At 45.5% G+C, this 22,676-nt stretch overlaps 1 protein-coding gene and 1 non-coding gene across 3 annotated transcripts; one reads left to right on the forward strand and one right to left on the reverse strand.

Annotated features, from left to right (window-relative positions):
* Positions 1 to 1,075: 1,075 nt before the first annotated feature.
* Positions 1,076 to 19,711, reverse strand: POLDIP3 (DNA polymerase delta interacting protein 3). Of its 2 annotated transcripts, XM_038413972.2 has the most exons (9): positions 19,438 to 19,711; positions 15,831 to 16,224; positions 10,904 to 10,981; positions 8,487 to 8,582; positions 7,104 to 7,286; positions 6,348 to 6,425; positions 5,096 to 5,225; positions 3,664 to 3,730; positions 1,076 to 3,162 (listed from the first exon to the last, which is right to left on the reverse strand). In XM_038413972.2, the coding sequence occupies exons 1-9, from the start codon at positions 19,542 to 19,544 to the stop codon at positions 2,988 to 2,990; spliced, it is 1,308 nt and encodes a 435-aa protein (XP_038269900.1). In that variant the 5' UTR covers positions 19,545 to 19,711; the 3' UTR covers positions 1,076 to 2,987. The 2 variants fall into 2 exon arrangements, with proteins under 2 accessions (XP_038269900.1, XP_043358333.1); XM_043502398.1 differs by lacking the exon at positions 10,904 to 10,981 and having other exon boundaries at positions 19,438 to 19,621.
* A 204-nt stretch (positions 19,712 to 19,915) lies between these two features.
* Positions 19,916 to 20,065, forward strand: LOC119850268. Its single transcript, XR_005290796.1, has one exon. It is a non-coding gene; the product is annotated as a U12 minor spliceosomal RNA (small nuclear RNA).
* The last annotated feature ends 2,611 nt before the right edge of the window (positions 20,066 to 22,676 follow it).

The following is a 22,676-nucleotide window of genomic DNA, read 5'->3' on the forward strand; positions in this document are numbered from 1 at the left end:
CATACCTATTCAGGGGACACCATCATAGGGCCTAATCACATCAACCACCCTATCAGAGGCTCTTTCACCTGGGCATCTACCAATGTGATATATGCCATCAATGACTTTCTGCCATATAAATTGGCCAAACTGCACAGTCTCTATGTAAAAGAATAAATGGACACAAATCAGACGTCAAGAATTATAACATTCAAAAACCAATTGGAGAACACTTCATTCTCTTTGGTCACTCGCTTACAGACCTAAAAGTGGCAATTCTTCAACAAAAAAAACTTCAAAAACAGACTCCAACGAGAGACTGCTGAATTGGAATTAATTTGTGAACTGGAAACTATTAATTTAGGCTTGAATAAAGACTGGGAGTGGATGTGTCATTACACAAAGTAAAACTAGTTCCTCTTGTTTATTTCCCCTCCTACTGTTTTGGATAGTGTTGGAAATGGTTCACCTTGATTATCACTACAAAATATTCTCCCCCCCCCCGACCCCCACTGGTAATAGCTCACCTTTCTTGATCACTCTCGTTACAGTCTGTATGGTAACACCCATTGTTTCATGTTCTCTGTGTATATAAAATCTCCCCACTATATTTTCCACTGTATGCATCCGATGAAGTGAGCTGTAGCTCACAAAAGCTTATGCTCTAATAAATTTGTTTGTCTCTAAGATGCCACAAGTCCTCCTTTTCTTTTTACGGATACAGACTAACATGGCTGCTACTCTGAAACCTGTCATTTTGGTAGCGTGATACCTATCTACTAAAAACTACACCAAGACTACCGATCTCATTTCACATCATAGGACAGCAGCCAGCTATCAGCTGGTAATAATTCTGATGACAGTGAGCTGGGCTGAACTTCAGCACCAAAGCTGTAAGGCTTTATCATATTAGTACCAATTGCCTCAGCTGAGCCCCACCTTGTGCTTAACTGTGTATGGCATTCATCACTGAACCAACACGACTGATTTCAGACTTCCCATGTTCTTTCTACCACTGAAGCAGCAGGCTTGATTCAAAGTTCAACTGACCTGGTCTCTGTCAACTTTCCAGTGTCTTAAGAAGTTTAGAATCCAATCTGTGTATAACAAACATTTATTCTGAAACAGATAATACATAGTCTTCTCCAATCCCTAACACTCCCTTCTCCCACCCCCTTTTATTAAAACACAGATGTCTGATGGGTGATCTAAAAGAGAAACAATTGCAGTCTTAAACCCTTCCCCCACACACCTGCAGTTCACAAGAAGAATCCCCAATAACTGCAGTTATTCTTCAGATACATTACTCCAGAAAAGCAGGTTCTGTTGAGTCCTCAGTTCTTTCCATGGCTACGAGCAATATGGCATGAGAGAGGAATGGTTTGTACCCGCTGGACAGAACAAAGAGTTTGCACAAGAGTGCAAAAGAAACACAGGGTCCACCAAGAAATGGAGTCTGAATCTACAGTGGTACTGGACAGAGTTCACTAAAGAATGTCGGCAGGGCTGAACAGAATTGGTTAGTTTCATAGCTGGAAGGATTAAGTTCAAACTTCAGCCAGGTTTTGGGGTGGTTTTCACTTCCCTCTTTTCTCATAATACAATTGAAACTTAATACAATTAGAGCTACCTGGACTTCCCAATTTTCACTGGGTTAATGCTATGCTAACAAAGGGAACACGGCAAGTGCCACCTAGTGGCCAATGGCTCATCACAGACAAACAGTCTCTGCTTGGAAGGTACATTCTTGTGGCTCAACCTCGGGCTTGCTTGGTTTCCATGCTCCCCTCTCTGCTGTATCCCTTACAGTGGTTTCCCAACAGCCATCCCTCTGAGGCCACAAAGTGCCTCCACCATCCTTCCAGCCCATGTACACGAGCAGCTGTTCTGCAAAGCAGCCAAGCATAGCTCACATGGAGCCCTTTTACAATTGATACTCCTTGAGAGCAGGTGGACAAGAGGATTACTTCCTACATATTAGTACATGACTTACTCCCCAACCCACTCCTCTCCATAAAATTGGAATGGGGATGATAGAAGAACTTCCCAGTCCCCACCTCAGGCAATAAAAAAAGCTCATGTCCCTATATTGACAGCAGGGGTTGGGAGAACATGATATGATTCAACCTATGGGGAAGGGAAACACTATTTCTTGTGTTTCTGGTCAAAGTCCCTGCTCTCACATGAAGTCAGTCCAGAAAGAGGGAAGAAAGGGCAGATCACCCTGCGGTACCCTAAGGAGCTGATATAGTCACATTACACAGAAGCCTGAGCTATTTTCTCCCCCTCTGTGCGTTACTGAAAACTGAACTTCACCAGGATAATAGCAGAGGCTTAACTGTGACAGCAGATAAGATGCTATATGTCTGCACCTGTGCATATATCCTCCCCCCAGCCAAAACTCTACCATCGGCTGATAAGCAGGGGAGCCAGATTCTTCTCAGTGCTTCCAAGTGTCACAGCTGCTGATCAGCAAAGCATCTAACAGCCAGGCAGAAGTTGTATCCTACCAGCTGCACATGAGATAAATCTGTCAAAACGCCACTTGCTTCTGAGCATCACACCTGGCTCCACCCCAAATGCAGCAGCCTTAAAAATTAAATCTGTTATCAAGCGACAATAACAGAGGGGCTTCACCATTCAGTCAGAGGTTGTTAGCTGGAGGACAAGAGGTGCTGTTTATCATTCCCCTTCCCTCAAAGTCTCTTGGTGCACCTTTAATAGCTGGCCACAAGGGGGCGTGGAGCAAAGGAGGGAGTTACATGGGTCTATGCTTTGTAATATATCTCACTGGCAGAAGGGGGAGGTTATTCTCTTGGAAAAATGTGGAAGAAAACTCCAACAGAAAATACACATATGAGAGGGAACACTACTGTACAGGAAGGTAGCGATCATAGAAAACAAAAAACACAAGGTGGGCAAACACAGTAACACCTGCGCTCCCACGCGATTCTCCCCATTTCACGCCTTCAGCAAGTTTTCCAGTCCACTGCTCGCCTCCACTCTTCTCAGAGTTTGATTTTGAATTCTGTGGGCTGCACAGAGACAGAGGCCGCCGAGGATTTGAAGAGCGCCTTCAAAATGGTGTCAGGGTCCACCTCAGCTGGCGGATTTGAGGAGGCACCTGCACTCGACCGCCGTGGTTCTACTTCCTTTTTCACAGAGGGGGTGTCGCTTAATCGACTGCAGGATGAAAAACAGACACAATAGTTAACATCACATTACCATAAGTCTAGGGCAGGCTCAGAGGCTATTGTTCCCCCTCCGTGACATTGGGTACGTGGCTTAAGATATGCTTTTGGCCATGCAGGGATTCCTTGTCCCAGCCTCTCATTCCTGAGCCAGCAGGGACTAGGGATCCTATGGAAACAGACTGCAGCACACTCAACTCAGGTACATGCGAAGGAAACACATTGCATTGCTCAGGAGCAAACCTGCAACCAGTCAGGCTAGCACTGACGGGCTCTGGAAGGAGTCTCATCTTGTTTTCCTTGAGTGGAAAGGTAGCATCTGCAACCCAGAGCTAGATGCAGCTGAAGGGGTGTAGGTGAGAAAGGGATACAGAGGATTTTCTCGTGAGAAGAATTTACCATGGAAAAATTTTTCTTCTGCACCTCACCTCAAAAAGTCCTCCCCAAAACAGAACCTGCAAATTCTTTTGGCTCTTCCACCCTGAGCACTTACAGCAAGATTGGCTGATCTGATGTGATGACATTCCCGTTCATGTGAAGGTTGCACTTCATTGGCTGCCCTAAAAAAAATCCAAAGACAAATTTCATATCCCCAGCAAGGCAAGATCCCAGAAGCATTAGACTGGCGTGCAGACAGAGGTGAGCAGACGCAGCCCCACATATTGGGGAACTGTGGGGAGCCATCAGAGACAGTTGCTTCACTCTTGAGTCATGGCAAAGTCACAGAACTTGAAAGCAGCAGCAGAGCTACCATAAGAGCTTAATGCAATTACAACACTTTAGCACCAAGATAACAGCTGGCTGAGCAATTACAGAGTAGGCTGCAATCGTTTAGCAAAGATGCAGGAGAATCTCTGGTTCTGAGCTGCTTGCATCTTACATGACTTTGCTCGCTAGCATAAAGTTACAAGAGCCATCCATCTTCAAGATCAAGGGCAAAGAGCAAGTGAAAAACCATCTAGAGTCAGCAACAAATTTCCATCTACAATTATACATAGGTAAATTGTATTAGCTGAATCACTATATTATTCAAAATCCATACAGAGATTGATATTAATTTTTGCAAACCCCCTATTTCAGAAATGCTTTGGATGTGCCTTGAGGCCTTTGCAAAAAAATAGGTTCGTTATACTGCACAAGCAGGGACACCATGCCTTCCTGTGAAGTGTCCAGCATTGGCTGGGGTTGGAGACAGCATACTGGATTAGATGCACCAATAGTTTTTTCTGGTGGGGTAATTTTGTGTTGTGTTCTTAACTTCAGCGGACGCCAGATTTAAAATTTTTATTAAGATGATTTAAAAAAAAAGGTGAACGGTACAGAGTTTAAGTGTAGAAGTTTCTGGTTATCAGGGAATTACGTACAGATTAGCAAGGAGGATTAGCAAGGGGTGTGAAGTTCGGTTTAAAATAGGATTGAGTAAGGAATACATAATCTGCAATATCCCTGATAGGAGGTAAAAGGTTAATGGGTCAAAGTACAGACACTGAGCTACGAGGGTATGTTGTTTACACAATGGCTATGTTCAGGTGTGGAGTATAATGAGCGGATATGATGCTGAGGATGGATTTACCCTCATTTGGTGAGATTTAACATTCAGTGAGTTTATGGTTCCAGTTCATATGATCCAAAGGAAAAAAAAGTCTCTTGGTCCCTTTCTTCTACTACCTTTGAGCTAGACCTCTCCCCTAGAGAAATCGATTTTGAAAACAGCACTGATGGACAGTGGAGATACTCAACTACCTACATAAAACCTGTAGCACTGAACCCCAACCCCCTTTGTCCAGCTCTCAGTAGCATTCCCTGACACACACTCTCCTTGAGCAGCACAAGAAGACTCTGAATTACCTTCTGAAATCTGCACTGAGCTGGAAAGCCTTTGATTGATTCATGCACCCCACCTTGAACTCCAGCCTCAAACTTACCATCTAAGCATCTGTTGTTATATTTCTTATATGCTGTGATGGCATCTTCCTTCTTCACAAAGACCACCTCAGCCACTCCAGGGTGCACGAGACGGGCTCGCTTTAGAGCGCCACACACACAGAACAGCTCCTGCGGACAGACAGCAAGTCATGGCTGTGGTTGTTGTCAGTGACACATTAGAATTACTGCTTTGATCTGACAGTCTTATCATGGGTGGGCTAAACTCTGAAAGAGGGCCCTCACATCCATAGTTGAGTAGTTCAAGACTCGGAGTGAAATAGCTAGCAGTCTAGAGGTACCTACCTGGTATAAGTCAGTGGTGGGCAACCTGCGGCCTATCAGGGTAATCTGATTGCGGCCGCGAGACATTTTGCTGATGCTGACTGTCCACAGGCATGGCCCTCCGCATGTTCACCGTTCCTAGCCAATGGGAGCTGCTAGAAGCGATGCGGGGGCCACCGGGACATGCTGGCCGCTGCTTCCTGCAGCTCCCATTGGTCGGGAATGGGAAACCCGGGCACTGAGAGCTGTGGGGGCCATGCCTGCGGACGGCCAATGTCAGCAAAATTTATCACAGCCCATAATCAGATTATCCTGATGGGCTGCAGGTTGCCCACCACTGGTATAAGTACTTGTTGTCTGACAGTAATCAACCTATTGTGCAACCTGTAATAACGCTACTGCAAGATGAAGAGTTCAAGGCTACTTTAGTCATAGCACAAGAATTAATAGCACAGGAAATAACTGGAGTTAAACCCAGTAACCCCTCTCTGTCTAACTGAAGGAGAGAGGAAGGTTTTTCCAAAATGGGATTAAAAGGATTTCCTTATTTTTCATTTCTGAAAAGAACATGAATTAAAATTCTAACCAGACGGGGGTCCAGGAGGGGGCCTATGTTTAATGCTCAGGGGCTGGGAGCACAAGGGAGACTTACTATGTACAAATGCTGTGGAGGTTTTGGATGTGGAGGGTAGGCAGTAGAAGGGTAAGAACAATGCCATGTATCCCTTGATATCAACTCCTCCAGCCAATCAGAGATGGTCTCAATGCACCCTAAAAGGGATTTTTCTTCAGCATAAAGGTTAAGAAGTGGAAGGTAGGGAACCCTCAGAACTCTTCCAAAAACACCCAACAACAACAACAAAAAAAAACCAAATTCCAGCCCCTACCCCAACACAAAATGTGGCTAGTGCAATCAAACCTATGGGGGAAATTCTAGCCACACAGAGCCCAGCAATAAATGGCACTCACAACAATGTCTTCCTCTGTGACTCGGGGGTGCAGATTGTTCACAGTCATCTTTGTACCTTCCAAAGGGCTGAACACCGGCTGCCAACACAAAGAAGAGCATATCATATGCAGAAGGACAGAGCAAAACCTATCAGAGAAGACATCATGGTAGAAAAAGCATGAATAAACTGGAGCAAATAGGGCCCTAGGGAAGGCAAATGGGAGAAGGGAGAGGGAAAACAATGCTGAGAAGCTAAGAGGGTACTAAGCTCCCTCAAACTCAGCCCAACCGATCTTTACACATAAAGCCCAACTTTCCTGCTGATAGGTCTCTGAAGTAATTTTGCCATCCCAACCCCAAGTGTGACAATTAGTTAAGCCCTGCACATGTAAACAATCAGTCAGTTAAATCTTAAATCCCATTGGTCCCTCAGGTCATCATTGGTGTCCAAGTAACCACCCATTTCTTAACTTTTATCCTAGTTACATGGATTCTGCTAGGACTTTTGAAAATTCAGCAAAAGCATCAAGATGGGAAGCCCACACGTTCCCTCTTACTGTTTAGCAGTAAATGAGGATTCATAGACAGATTCAGCTTTAAAATGCCTGGAAGTGGGTTCTAGTCACCCAGATTGGCTTGACCCTCTAAGTAACATATCCCACGTTGAGAGTGTGGGAGGGAGATGTGGAGGCGAACTCTTCATCCAGCTCATCTAGACAGATTTTAGAGGTGTGGAGGGTCTCCACTAGAAGGCAGACCCCTTTTCTTGTACTCACCTCAACAGGTGCTGGTTCTTTTGGTGGTTCCTCCTTGGTCACCAAAGTCCGGGACATGTTTGTCAGGGCCTTTGTCCGAATGGGAGAGAGAGGTGGTGGGGGGGCTGTATAGGTGTCATTCTGGACAACTTTGGTGAGGGGGACGGTCTTGGAAAGAGAGAACTTATTGCCACTCAGCCCAGCCTAAACAAAGGGTGAATAACAGCATCCTTGAAAGATGTAACCTTCTCAAGCATAAACCTCTTTTCAAGCTACAATGGCCAAGGAGAGTTACCAACACAAACTGAGGTGCTGTCACACCCTCCCAGTCCGATGACTTTATGAGCTACTGGAGACTCTCAGCAGCTCCACCTCGGCTGGGGAAATCAGCTAAAGCACTCAGGGATGCATTTAACCCTAAAGACAGTTGTCACCGCTCCTTGCAGAAAAGCACTGTTAAAAGGTACTTGTTTTCACATTGTAGTAGTAAAGCTCAGTTAAGAAGGATTTTCATTTTACATCATTCATCCTGAAAATCCCAAAGCACTTTACAAACTGCCTGCAGAGATCACACATCCATTAAGATTTAACTATCTATGGGATAGAATGCAGTGGCCATTCTTCTTCAGAAACACTAACCTCGTATCACAGATGTGAAGAATAACATCTCCAGTTGGGGGCTGCTTGGGGAGTTTTAAGTCAGCAGAATATAATGATCATGGTTGGAATGTGGTCAGTGTATTGGAACTAATATCTCTACTCTTGCAAAAAAAAAAAAAAAATCCAGGAATTTTTAATGACCACAAGTGGTCAGGAGCTCAGTTTTAAATCTTAGTCAGATGCTGGCAACTCCAGGAGTTCAGTGGCATTGATTCAGCACTGACTTAAATGGACCAAACCAGGTTGTGTGCGCCAGGACAGCCACATCTATTTGCCTTCTTTTCCACCCTCTCCCAGATGGTTGGTGCCTGCTGATAGGCAGCCATCTGCAATTTTGCAATGCAAGAGGATCTCTTTCTCTAGTTGTCCAGTCTAGGATCAGTGGGACCAGCAAGTTTCCACTACTCGCATGCTCAAGCAATAATGAGCCAGGTTCAAGGAACTATTCCCCACAAGGGGAAGACAGCCAAAAGCCAACATGCAGGAATCTCCTGCCAGTGACTGTAAGCAGTCATTCTGGCTGCAAAAGGCTTGTAAAACTGTACGGAGGCCAAAGGGGATTCCTTTGACCTGCAAGGTAAAGCTGGAAGCACAGGCATGACGGGAGGGCAGGGGCTGAGGGAAAATGCATTCCAAGGGGATCTTTTACATACTTCAAAAGAATATAAACCCTGTAAAGCTGCAGCCTGCGTGTCCACCCAAGGTGAGCATGGTGTGCTGGGGACTGTTGAGGCACTCCCTTACCGCGTTGTGCAGGAAGCTGTTTGTGGTGGTGATTTTCATCTGTTTGCTAGGAAGGGGAGATACGCTTTCATCATCATCTTCCATATCATACAGGCCCTAAAGACAAACAGCAAGCAAACAAAAGTCTCACAAGGGCGTGGTTTTACTTTAGATGACACCAGTCCCATCACCTTCCTCTCCCCAACTCCAGCCTCCTCAGGAACAGACCTGCTCACTGTCAGAGGGATGGTAGCAACAGCCCTGCTCTGTGCCTTGCTCCTGCCCTCACAACTCAGTGACAAAGAGCTGAGGTTGGACATATCTGATTAAAAAAGCAAGTATACACAAGAACACCCTCGTATTGTGACCTTTTCCTCAGGGATGCCACGGCACAGAGAGCTCTCCAGAAATACTGCAGCTACATACATATTTCTGAATCTCTAGACGTTATGTGGACTCATGGACAACATTAATAGAGTGAAGATTTAGTGCCTGCTGTTCCTTAGCATCCTGCCAGCTATCAGCCTAAAGCATATGTACATGACTTTTGGTAAGCAGATGGCTGACAAATGCATGTGAGCACAAAACACTGTTGCAAAAAAAAAAAAAGCAAACATCATTCTGGGATGTATTAGCAGGAGTGTTGTAAGCAAGACACAAGAAGTAATTCTTCTACTCTACTCCGTGCTGATTAGGCCTCAACTGGAGTATTGCGTCCAGTTCTAGGCGGCACATTTTAGGAAGGATGTGGACAAATTGGAGAGAGTCCAAAGAGTGACAAAAATGATTAAAGGTCTAGAAAACATGACCTATAAAGGAAGATTGAAAAAACTGGGTTTGTTTAGCCTGGAAAAGAGAAGACTGAGAGGAGACATGATAACAGTTTTCAAGTATGTAAAAGGTTGTTACAAGGAGGAGGAACAAAAATTGTTCTTCTTAACCTCTGAGGATAGGAGAAGCAGCAATGGGCTTAAATTGCAGCAAGGAAGGTTTAGGTTGGACATTAGGAAAAACATCCTGTCAGGGTGGTTAAGCACTGGAATAAATTGCCTAGGGAGGTTTTGGAATCTCCATCATTGGAGATTTTTAAGAGCAGGTTAGACAAACACCTGTCAAAAATGGTCTAGATAATACTTCGTCTTGCCACAAGTGCAGGGGACTGGACTAGATAACCTCTCGAGGTCCCTTGCAGTTCTATGATTCTATACTCAGGGAAACAGTTCACAAAGTGTGGAGATCAGTGAAGAAAGGATCTGCAAAAGAAGGGATTTAAAGAGGACCCAGGTTCTGGTTGGGACACAGGAAATGGGAGGCTGTTCCAAGTATAAGGTGCAGTAATGAAGAAAGCATGAAGGCAAGAGATGCAGCAGCAATGTAAAAAGAGGAATGGTTGGATGAAATAAGAGCAGAAATGTTGGTAGGGACGGAGTTGTGAGGAACACTGAGGATGAGGACAAGGGGCTTGTATATGACATGGATGGAAAGAGAAAGCTGGTGAAGGGATTCATGGAGTGCAGCAACATTGCCAGAAGAAAGAAGTGTTCTAAGCAATGACATTCTGGACAGTAAATTAAGAGGTAAGACCAAAGGAGGCCAGAGAGAAGGTAATTACACTAATCAAGGCAAGAGATGACCAAGACATGGAAAAGGTTTTATCATAGCTATGAAGACGAAAAAACAGATTTGAGAGCTATTGTAGAGGAAAACCCCAAAAGAAACAAGAGTCTGGGTGCAGAAGAAGAAAGAGAAAAAAAATCAAAGGTGATGAGAATGTTACAAGGCTGGCTGGCGCTAAAGCTTTCAAATGCAAATATGGTAAAGAAAGGGACAGCACAGAGTGCCAGATGTCTCCCTCAGACCTCCAGAGGAGGTGTGCTCAATTAATGAACACAGGAACTACATGGCTAAATCACAAGTCTGGTCAACCTAATCCAGCATCCTGCCTCATCATGGACCAGTATTCAGAACTTCTGAGACAGGTGAATCCCCCACATAACGCACCTGGTCACTTATAAACAGATCACAATCAGATCCAGCCTAGCAGGCTGGATGTTGGACAAATGGACTGCATGATCTTGTGCAATATTACAAATGATTTTATGACAAGAGTCTGGAGGGAAGGGACACAGGAGAGGATTCTGCAAAGAAACTTTAAAACTCAGAAAGGCAAAAGTTGGAAATACCACACCGTGTTCTCAGAACTGTCATGTACGATAGCTAAAATATAAAAGGCCCCTTCTATTAGGCCTCTCCTCCTCCTACCTTCCTCACAAGAACACACAAGAGTCAAGCTGTGAAAGAACTTTCAAATTCCTCCCTTTCCAAGATACTGTAACCCAGAGGAAAATGAAAGGTGCCCCAGTCACATTTACTAATCCTTGGGGAAAACACATAACAACAAGTGGATAGTATCAGTACTGCCAGTGAATGGAACTCACCTGTCTCTGTGTGTGGTTGTTCACTACATTGATCCTCATTCCTGCAGGATGAATGTGTCCTGGGGCTGCAGCCTTCTGCTGTGGTATCAGAGGAAAGAAACAGTCAAAGTATTAACACCAGAATCTGCCATTCCCAGTCTCAAAACAGGGCAGCCATTCGTTCATTCCAAGAACACTAAAAGAAGACTCACACCCCTGCTCTCATATACACCATGGCATGACATGGTAGGACATAGAGACAAAGCCTAAGTTAGAAGCATGGAAGAAATAGAATAATGCAGAATCAATTTTTTTTTCTGCAGTAGATGTTCAGCATGACACACCAGGCCAAAACAACAAAGGAATTAAGAGCTAAGGCCTAGGTAGAGGATTTATAACTGCCAATTATGTGAGCTTTGGCTCAAGATTAATGGGAGATTAATTTAAAACCTGCAAGGCTAAGATCAGACTTGTGCATATACAAATATTAAATACAGCTAAGTGACAGCATCTGCCGACTGCCCTTCTTTGGTGTTTTGGGGAGCAACAGTGCATATAACCACATTTTACAGTATTGCCCAGAAGCCTACACCCTAAGGATCAAAGTAATTCAAAAGTTCTGCTCTATATCAAGCATGAACTTATCCCTGCTCTAGTATGAAGTTTTTCTTGAATCTAATGCTGCACAAGATGGTACAGCTGGTCCTTTCAGCAGTCTGACCAGTTACCCTGTGAGACTGGAATAAACCCAGGGTCTACAACTTCACCATTCCATAACTGTGTTGGATCATATTAAAGAAGTTCTGAATTAAAATCACAAATGAGTTTGATTCCCCATAGTTTAAATTCCAGGGTATTGCTAATTGAGAGGAAGGTCTCGTGATTTTTGGCTGCTAATTGTGTTAGTACATCTTAAGACAGAGTCTGTTCTCAAAGCAATACTTTGTAACAACGGAAACAGCACACAGAGACTCTCCGCCCTTTTGTTGTATTTATCTCGCTTTGTTAACAATTGTGATTAAAATAGAGATAGAGGATGTATGTGGGTGGATGCTTGGTGTGGATAATAAATGATCAGGGAGGTGCCAGTCTAACAATCCAGTGTCCATGGGCTGAAGAAGGCGTCAAGTGGAAACAACCAGAGGACTCCCGGAGGGCAGACTGGAATCCACCCAACAGCCTCAAGGATGGGAGAACTGAAGAACAAGGTAACATCTGGCAGCACGGAGCCATCAGGAATGTGCAATCTGCTGACTGATTCAGCAGCAGCATGATGAAGCAATTCCCATAGACTGGCATAGGAATAAATTCCTGTAAAAATGGACTCTAGAAAGTGAGAACTTTGGGGTCTGATTCTGCAAACCAACTTCCAGGAGTGACAGATGTGCATCTGATAAGGCCCCGCTCCCTCCTCGTGTCCAGCCACCTGGCCAGTGGCTTGGCACGAGCAACTGTAAGGCTGGTAACTATGATAATAACCTTGCAGAACCTGTGTGTGTGTGTATGAATGAATGTGTGAATAAATATGAAATTGAATGGAATGTTATAGCTATAACAAACTGCTTACTATGATTCTTTCTGTATTCACAATAAATGTGGCATTTTGCCTTTTCCCCTTTAATAAGATCCTGCTGTTTTTTATTTTATTGCTGTAACAACTGAAGGTTCCTTTTCTGGAATATTGGGTCTTTTAACAGTTTAGCAGCCAGCTTGAGAGCAGTATGTAACTTGTCCAGGACAGTGGGGCTAATATTCCTCTTGCAAAAGTAGCATGGGAACTTTTAATAATCACAACCAGTCAGAGCCTCAGTTTTGCATTTCTAGAAGGTAGTATCTCCCACAGCACAGCTCCCTCTAGCTCCATACTCTGCCACTGATTCAGATTCAGAGAGAATGTCTTCCCCTACTAAACCACCACCACCACTTCCTGCAGCACCTTGAGGTTTCCTTGGAGGCCTCTCATTCAGGTAATGATCAAGCTCAATCTTCCATTCATTCGGAGATCTGAAAGATTGCAACCCAAGGCAACATGGCTGTCTGTCTGATGGGACCAGGACAGTTTAGTTTGTGGTTGTGAGCAGGGGCATTTGCAAACAGCTGGGAATTTTGGCAAAACCTGTGAAGAATCTTAGACCACATGTAGGATTTCCTCTGTGGTTTTAGTTATGTGATTTTATGTTCAGTTTTTAACTCTACTATGCACAATTCCAGTGGTTCTCAAATTGTGGGTTGGGACCCCAAAGTGGGTTGATTTTAATGGGGCCAACATTAGACTTGCTTGGACCTAGGGCTAAAGCTGAACTCTGAGCTCCCCCCCAAACACACACATGGGCCAGCAGGGCTCAGGCTCCATCCCAACCACCCCCGAGGTCATGTAGTAATTTTGGTGTCATAAGGGGATCACAGTGCAATGAGGTTTGAGAACCGCTGCACTACTCCTTAGTCTGAATACCAGATAGCTCTGTAGGGCAAAAGGAGTCAGTCAAAAATATCAGTAAAGTCAGTAAAGTAGACCAAGTTCTCAGAAGCCACTTAAATCTTATAGCGTACACTACAAAAGTCTAACGCCTCACAGCTGAGAGCTCTGTACACATTCCTTTACCTTAACTGTTAAGGATTGCTGTAAGTGTCAACTATCTGAATAATCGAAGACTATGGGAAGCTTTATTGTACTGGTTTCAGAGTAGCAGCCGTGTTAGCCTGTATCCGCAAAAAGAACATGAGTACTTGTGGCACCTTAGAGACTAACACATTTATTTGAGCATAAGTTTTCGTGAGCTACAGCTCGCTTCCGATGAAGTGAGCTGTAGCTCATGAAAGTTTATACTCAAATAAATTTGTTAGTCTCTAAGGTGCCACAAGTCCTCCTGTTCTTTTTACTGTACTGTAATTAATGCATCACACTACCATGTGAGAGGGCCAGCTTCTGTTCTTTGGTCCATTCTCACTCCCCAGGCTGGCAAGGACTAGGAACTCTGCAGAGATAATATGCAATTTCGCTGGTCTTTCTGCGGAAGCAGCATGTTAGGATGCTCTGAAGCAAAACCAGTAGCTGAGTAAAGAGTTAGATCAATGGGCTCCAAAAAGAGACTCATTCAGTCCTCCAAATTCAAGGGGAAAATGGCTTTTCCTAGCAGGCATGGGAAGCAGTTGAGAAGAGTGGTAAGGTAAGAGATTCAGCAAAAGGTTTTGGTAGCTGTGGTGCTCATCCTAGGAAGGACAACAGTTTAGCAGACAGAAGGGGTCAGGATCAGGTTGTAAGTGCCAGTTATTATGTACATGTGGGGTGGTTTGCTGCTCTCCCCCCAGCTCCTTTCCTTTTAGCTGTCCAGCATCCTCTCTTCCTTTACAGTGACATCTGGGTCTACTCACTGCACTCAGTGATTGGGGAGCCTGGTAGGTGACAAGTGGCACTGGGGTCCAGCAGAGTTAGCTGAGATTCAAGTTACCTTAGGGCAGTGGTCGATTACCACACAGGCCCAGAGGGCCTGTGCCCAGAAGCCCCGGCCAATTTGGGGGCCTCCGGAGGAGCACTGGAACTCTGGCCCTGCCTCCTGCTTCTCCTCTCCCCCCCAGGGTCCTTCCACCCTGCTCCTCCTCTTTCCTGAGGCCCCGCCCGCTGGCCAGGCTGGCAGCCGGAGCCCGATGAGCATATTCCCCACTGCCTCTCTGTGCGGGGCTGGCCAGGGCCCTACTGCTCACCCCCAAACACTGCCACTCCCCCACTCCATCCCTTTTTTGGCAAAACTGGCCATTTATCCCATTTACTCTTGCCAACTGATGATTAGTTGGCAAGAAAAAAATGGGACAAATGCCCAGTTTTGCCAAAAAAAAACAAAAACAAAAAAAAAACAACCTCAGGACATCCAGAGCAGGTCTTAAAAACGGGACTGTCCCAGTCAAAATGGGATGTATGGTCACCCTAGGCTGTACGACGAGCCACCCAGGGAGCCTGGGCAGCTGTGGGGTGTCGTGGATTCTTCACTTACCCTGGGCAGGGGGACCAGGACTCCGCACAGCAGCCTGGCTTCCAGCCAGGTTACAGGGCCTTGTGTGGGAAAGGGAGGACCATAAGGCAGAGCCCCTTAGCAGGGAGGAGCATGGGGGGCCCAAATGTTCTTTGTGCCCAGGGCCCCAATAAATCTTAATCCATCTCTGCCTGAGGGTGGATGGGAAAGGTTGTTCCCATGGCAAGGAGGTAAAGTCAGGGTTCAATGAGCAGAGGAAAGATGGCAAGCCAGTCTGTTGGTTATATTGAAACTGGGACAAAACCTTAGTTTTATAATTTGTCAAGTAACTAGGCCACTTCCTGAAAACGAGAACATTCCTGCTAAAACAGGTCATCATCAGCTTGTGCTGGAAAAGGGCTGGAATAGAAGAGTAGACAGGGGAAATGAAGACCAAAAATGTAGATATCTGTTATAAATGCAAATAACTGTGTATTCTAACTTGTAATCTTATTCTTGTGGACAGTCCTATCCAATTAACAGAACATCCAAGCACGCTGTCCAGATGGGTGTTTTGCTATGATGATCAGCAGTGTAGGAGTTAATGACGATACTTATATTTTCCTCAGATTTTTTCTGGGCAAGATGGGGGTGCTTCATACCTCTCATACCGCTCATACCTCATACTTCAGTCTGTCTGAAGACTCAGAACACAGCCTTAGTCACATGTAGAAGGTTTTATTTGCAACTAGAAGGACTAGAATCACTTTTGCTTACATGAAAGCTCATACTTTGCAGAAAACACTCTGAATACCAAAAATCCACAGACATCATAAAACCAGGGATGCCATTTTAGTGTCTGGGTTAAAATTCATCACTATGGTTCCCACACTCCTTCTCTCTAAATATTTGGATTCATCTATCCAACCGTTATCATTGTAACTGGCCTGTCATAGCACAGATGGTGGGGATCAAGAGATAGGATAGCAGTGACTACCTACCTGAATTGTTTTTGTGATCTTCATAGCCGGGGTCATTGTCCCCACAGCTGGACTTACAATTGCAGCAGTAGGAGCGCTCCTCTTCAAGCTGATCTTCTCTCTGGCATCTATCACTTTGGTCACCTTCTCAGCAGGCACACTCTGCTGCTTGCGGGAATTCAGCATTTCCCGGGCATCCTGCACTTTCCCTTTGATTTTGAACCGAGCATCTTTCTGAAGCAGTTTCTCCCGAGCATCTTTAACTCCCAGTTTGTGTCGGGCATCAGTGAGGCCAATCTTTTGCCGGGCATCAAACGTCCGTTGGAAGCTGATGGTTGGCGTTGGTCTACTTAGAAGAGTTTGCTGGATCCCAATTCGAGATCGAATGCCTCCAAATACTGGCCTGGTGTTCAGTCTGGAAAAAGAAATTTTGGACTGATAAAGTGGGTTATAACATTAATGGAACCATTTCTGCGGGTGCAAACAAAACTCTGTATTCCCAAACAGAACCTTGTATATGCACAGGCATATACAGAACAGCAGCAGACTGATATTCCAATAGTCTATTTAATCTAAAGATTCTAGGTGTTTTATAAGATGATTTATAAACTACATATATAAATATATATGAAATGCAAAAGGTAAAACAACAAGATTTTTAAAAATGGGTTCCTAAGTCCATACTTAAGCAGCTATAAATGCTGAACATACAGCAGCTCCCATCGAAGCCCTTATGACTTCAAGGGTTGTTTATTTTGGGGGAACCATGCAAGGACAAAAGGACAGAAACAGCTTTCCATGCTTTTGGATTCAGCTTGTCCTTCAATATGTTCTTTGTAACACAATATGCCCTGGTAGGAAGAAAACAAGATTAACCTGTATTGACATCTTTTCAAGAATTCCTGTAAGACAGATACAAGTTACGTTTTCTTGAAGTGCATGACCCTCAGATGTTAGAATGTGCGAGTGGCTTATGCCATTCTCACTTCAATTCACCCAATTCCAGTATTAGCATCTGAGCAGAATTATACAGACTGCTATCTACTTAATGCTGTTGAAATCAGTCAGGATTCTCTGTATTGAGGATTTAAGTTAAATCAGTGTTTTCAAGAGAGCAACGGTTAAAAAAAAAAAAAGTATGTGGTATAATGGTCGTCACTTTTCTGTAGAGAATCACTCCTGTAGTAACTGAATGATGCCCTAATACAGGAGAAACCAGTAACCACATCACTCCATACAACTCTGTTCCTGTTATTACAAATTCTACTTAACAGTTTGATTGTGACAAATAAAATAAGAGTTATTGCTTTCATAACGTTTGAGTGGGCAAGCAGATTTTATGCCTAGACTTTTGAATTTTCATGACAATCTTGCAAGGCTGTATTATTGAACAGCATTAAATAGTAATACAAATTTATTCTGCTTGCCAAATACTAAGTAAGGCATATTAGCTGGATCAGAGAGCTTACAATCTATGTCAGACACCATGAACAAGAAATAGACAAGGCACAAATGTTCAAGTAAGGGATGCTGTTGACAGATTACTGCTGAGCAAATGAAGGTTGTAAGAATTCCTGTTAAGAAGGGTTTTGAAAGAGAGAGGAAGTGCTTGGTGTAATAAACAGCATAAGACTGTTCCAAGCATGCAGGAAAGCATTAATGAAGGGACAAAGCCAAGGCCTTGGCTAGATTAGGATTTAAAAGTGTGTTAAAATATACTAGCCCAGGAGGTCTCAATCTTTTGGGGCTCAGGATCCAACTGTAAATGTTTATCACCTGTCGCAACCCAGTAAATATTCTGGGGGTTGAGGTCCTGGCGTGGTTTCAGTCAGATCCTGCCCTGGGGGGGTTGGGTCCTGCCCGGTACTCACAGCACAGTGGCAGCTCCTGTGCTGTTGGGCTTGGCTCTCCGCTCCAGGCATTGCAACCTCCGCGTTTGCAGCACTGCTCAGGTTTGCTCCCGCTCCCCTGACTGAACCAAATTTGTGAGTGGAGTTCTGACCTGGCTCATGGTGTTACAGTGTGACTCACTCATATTTGGCCTATTGAGGCTCTCGTCATCATGACAGCTGGACCAAACCTGAGTGGCACTGCGACCCCAGAGGTTGTAGTGCCTGCAGCAGGGAGGTGAGCCCAATTTCTTGCAATCCAATCCATGGGTTGAGAAACGCTGCACTAGTCAATGTGTGTAAGCTAACCTGTTTTAGAAGATGATGCTAGACAAGACAGCGTAGACTTTAACTCATCCACTTTAGCACACGTTCAAATCTAACTTATCCCCAAACTAAAACCATGGAAGTAGATTGGATTGCCTAGGAAGAGCACAGAGAGAGAGAGAAGAGAATCATGGACAGGATCTTGAGGGGCATCAAGTGTCCGAGGCAAAGAGGAAGGTCAAAAGCTGCCAGAGGAGAAGGTAGCTGGGCAGGAGAATCGAGAGGGCACATAGGTCTTGTCTATACTAGATATACTTGCTACACTAAAAGAAAAGGAGAACTTGTGGCACCTTAGAGACTAACAAATTTATTTGAGCATAAGCTTTCGTGAGCTACAGCTCACTTCATCGGATGCATCCGATGAAGTGAACTGTAGCTCACGAAAGCTTATGCTCAAATAAATGTGTTAGTCTCTAAGGTGCCACAAGTCCTCCTTTTCTTTTTGTGGATACAGACTAACACGGCTGCTACTCTGAAACTTGCTATGCTAAGAATCATTCTCACCTCTTAACTACCTTATAACACACTTCACATCCACAAGTATTCTGAATAGTTTTGCGGATGTGCTACCAAATATACAAAGGAGACTATGATTTTTCAGAGCTAAATATCTGTTTAGTCTGAATCATTTCAGCCTGAACTCCTGCCAGCGTGGGTGTACACTAGCCCAAATAGTTAAACTAGTCCTTCCATTACTGTCACGCTGCTTCTGGGAGCTGTGCTGGAAACGGCAGGCAGGGTACCCAAGAACACTGTAAATGTGAAGTCCTACACATAAAGCAGGGTATGCTAGCGTGGCTGCAGGGCAGGGCTAGCGTGGACTTGCTGAACCCTTTATGCTTAGCCTGGTTCAGTTCTCCGGTGTAGACAAAGCCGAAGTAGCGGGGGCCGAGAGAAGAGGAAAGCAGCGGATCAGCAGCGTCAGCAGGGGATAAAAGCCCCAAGCAAAACCCTTTGCCCTGGCGGGGAGGGGGCTTGCCCAGGCCGAGGCAGGAAGCTGGAGGGGAGCCTAGGTGGGCACTGGGAGAGGGCAGGGCACCCCAAAGCACCACAGCCAGGCTGCCAGCCCCAGACGGGAGAGGCCGGTTCCACACGCGGGGGGGGGCTGCACCCCGGGGTGCCGGCGAAGCAGCTGCTCCCCGCCCCCCCAGCACGGCCCCAGGCTGCCCCCCGCCCCGAATCTCCATCCCCCCCATCCGGCCCTGACTGACAGCAAGGCCAGCCAATTAGCATCAAGATAGGGGTCCCAGGGGACAGCGGCTCAGCCAATGAGAAGTCGGAGGTGTGCGGAGGAGGCGGGTGCTGCTGGAACGGGCCGGGGCCGGCCGGGGCGGGGGCGATAGTGGGGCTCGGGGTCCCGCCGGGTGACTCCCCGCCCCGGCGCGCTGCGTCCTGGGCCCCCGGCCGCTCACCTCCCCTTCGCAGTCACGCCGCGCTTCCGGATGAGCTCGTCCAGGGACAGGTCCGCCATCTTGTCGCGGGGCCCAGAGACAAGACGCAGCGAGCGAAGCCCGGACATGAGACTAAACTGCTTCCGCTTCCGCTTCCCCTCCCAGCTCCGCGCGGCAACGGCGGTCCGGCGCGCGACCCCTCCCGGGCGCGCGCCGCAAAAAAAAAAAAAAAAAAAAGGGAGAGAAGGAGAGGCCCGCGCTTCCCACGATCCTGTGCGGCCGAAGACTCCTCATTTGCATACACGGGGCCGGTTACCGTGGCCGATTTATACCCGGAAAACAACGCTCGCGCTGAAAAGAGGCACGGGTGGAGGAGTCAGGAGGGTCTCAGATCGCGGCCTGGCTTGATCTGGATCCCGGGCGGAAGTGCCACCTTGCTCACCCTGACTGATAACGCTTCCCTCTCGGCTCCCCCCTCCGGCCGCGGCGGGCTCTCGACATGCCTTAAACTTATGAGTAAGGAAAATAACGATCCGGGGTGACGCCCGGGTCCTCACTGCTAATGTGAGAAGAATTTTTGCGCGGGCACAGGTCGCCCCCAGGGTGACTCGCCTACTTAGCGAGATGCCCGGGTGCCGTGATCTGCCCGATCCCACCCACCTGCTGATGTGGCAAAGACAAAGCGGCGGCGCTTCCGGCCCGCCCCGGCTGCTCGCTGCGGGGACCGGTCGTGGTTCAGCGTAGGGGCGCTGTTCCCGCCGGCGGGGCGCAGGCTTGACCCCAGCCCTGCAAAACCTGTTCCGCCCTCCGATCCGGGCGCTTTCTGGCTATGGGGGCAACGGAGCCAACTGCTTGCCTCGGCTTCTTCGTAACCCGCGGGGGCTGCGCTGGCAAAATTTTGCAGCCCCTTAAAAACAAAAAAAAAAACCAACCGTGAACAGACCCGTCCCGTCTTATACGTGAACGCCAGTGTTGTGTGATTCTCGTGAAACAGATCAATGAGCGAAGCAGGGGATCAGAGTAGCAGCCGTGTTAGTCTGTATTCGCAAAAAGAAAAGGAGGACTTGTGGCACCTTAGAGACTAACAAATTTATTAGAGCATAAGCTTTAAGCAGGGGAAGATCTTTGCCTGCCAGTTAAAAGTGTTTCAGTTCCATTTGCCTTCCCCACGGACTGAACTTCAAACCAAGAGGAATTAATGGGAAACGTAATATAATGAAATCTACGTCCCAGTCTATCAAATACAATAAACAATATGCCAACTAAATTCAGCCCTAGCATTTTCAGTCTATACATCAATAACCTACAGATCCTATTGGTACAAACTCAGGGCTCCCCAAGAAAGAAAGAAAGAAAGAAAGAGAAAAATAAGTTATGTGGAGCACCGGTGCTGGAACAATTTGTACAGTGTGTGTGGGGGTGGCTGATAAAACTGTAAACCCTCTGTAAACTGTAAACCCTCTGTATAGTAGAAACCACATCAAGCCAGGGGGTGTGGCAGCACCCCTAGCACCCTGAGTTCCAGCACCTATGCTGTGTGGATTTGTTGGTTGTACAATGTGTCTAGGCAAGCCAGGCTACAATAAGTTACAGCAGCTAGAAAGATACTGCAAAACATTAATGGATGCAATATAATCTTTTAAATATTTTTGGGGAAGTTGTGGGGGAGACGAACCATTCACAATCAGACAAAAAAGGAGCTGATTGTGGAAAGCATAAATGTAAATCCAAACTCTGCAAGCTTTTATTGTAAGTCTAGGCAACATTGCATTTCCAATGACACATGATCTTTCACTCCTAAGAGTCTTCGAAAAATTTGTGTCCAGCTGTTCTCTTAGAATTTGCAGATTCAGGGGCTGGCGAGGTGAGCTGTGCGGAGATGGCTGTGTGCTTCACCAGTGGGCTCTGCCAGAGCCTGGTCAGCAAGCCCTTACAGGAGAATTATGAGCCTGACCTTGCTGAGGTTTCCTTCCCCAGTGTTTATTAGAAGCTTCAGGGGTCTCTAAAGCCCCCCGGATCAGCTTCTGCTCTGGGTGTTTACCCTGCTTTGTTACATTTCAGTGGGATCAGTCCCACAGTCTTCAGAAATCATGTAGGAGAGACTGTTCCCTCCCCAACTCCTCCCATTTCTAAAGTATCATCCCCCTACACTCCATGGGAGAGAGTGATGACAGGCACAGCACCAAAGGTGTTTCTTTCTTAGAACATTTTCCTTGGTGACTTTCTGCTTTCTGCTAACTCTTTCCAGAGCAGGGTCACTCTCTTACAGGAACATTTTTCTTCCCATCATGCCTTTCTGAGGCTGGCCCTTTAAATATGCAGAGCCAGCCCAAATTCCCACAAAGAAGAAGGAAGGATACACTGGTTAAAAAGCCAACCTGCCTTAGCGGGAAGTGAAAGCAGCTATTCAAATAAATAAATACATAGAGGGATGCTGATAGCAATTAATGTAATTTAAAAGCTAGGAATTGTAGAAAATTGGTAATGGAAACAAAAGGACACATGGAGACAATAAGAAGATTTTTAGTAAATTAGGATCAAAATTAATCCTAACAATATTGGTCAGTTACTAGCTGGAAATGATAGAATTGCTAACAATAATTTATAAATGGGAAAAATGTTCAATACGTATTTTTGTTCTGCATTTGGGAAGAAGCCAGCTGATGTATTACTTAACTTACAAACTCTTTGGGGGGCAAGGACCATCTTTTTGTTCTGTGTTTGTGTAGCACCTCGCACATGGGGTTCTGGTCCATCTCTGTTAGGTGCAATGGTAATACAAGTAATAAATAATTATACTATTCCTAGATGGTGCAGAAATACTTTTCATTCCAACGGTAGCTCAAGAGGATATTAAACAGCATCGACTAAAGGTAGATATTTTTAAATCAGCCAGTCCAGATAATTTGCATTCAAGAATTTTAAAAGAACTGGCCAATGAGCTCTCTGAACCATTAATGTTGATTTTCAATAAGTCTTGGCACAATGTGGAAGCTCCAAAGGACAGTAAGAAATCTAATGTTGTGCCAATATTTTAAGAAGGTAAATGGGATGACCCAGATAATTATAGGCTGTCAATTTGACATCACTCCTGGAGAAAATAGTGGAATGGCTGATACAGGACTTCATAAAGAACTAAAAGAGGTTAATATAATTAATGCCAAGCAATATGGGTCTATGAAAACTAGATCTTGTCAAACTAACAATACCTTTTTTTGATAAGACCACATGTTTGGCTGATAAAGGTAATAGTGTTGCTG

Source organism: Dermochelys coriacea, chromosome 1 (assembly GCF_009764565.3).
Source record: "Dermochelys coriacea isolate rDerCor1 chromosome 1, rDerCor1.pri.v4, whole genome shotgun sequence".
Lineage (NCBI taxonomy): Eukaryota > Metazoa > Chordata > Testudines > Dermochelyidae > Dermochelys > Dermochelys coriacea.

What these genes read in the sequence shown, in the direction of transcription:
- POLDIP3 (XM_038413972.2), bottom strand. Translation starts at nt 19,544, where the DNA reads ATGTCCGGGCTTCGCTCGCTGCGTCTTGTCTCTGGGCCCCGCGACAAG. An exon ending in AGATCACAAAAACAATTCAG is followed by an intron (nt 10,982 to 15,830) that starts GTAGGTAGTCAC and finishes CTGATACCACAG; the next exon opens with CAGAAGGCTGCAGCCCCAGG. An exon ending in TAACAACAGATGCTTAGATG is followed by an intron (nt 3,731 to 5,095) that starts GTAAGTTTGAGG and finishes GATTTTTTTTAG; the next exon opens with GGCAGCCAATGAAGTGCAAC.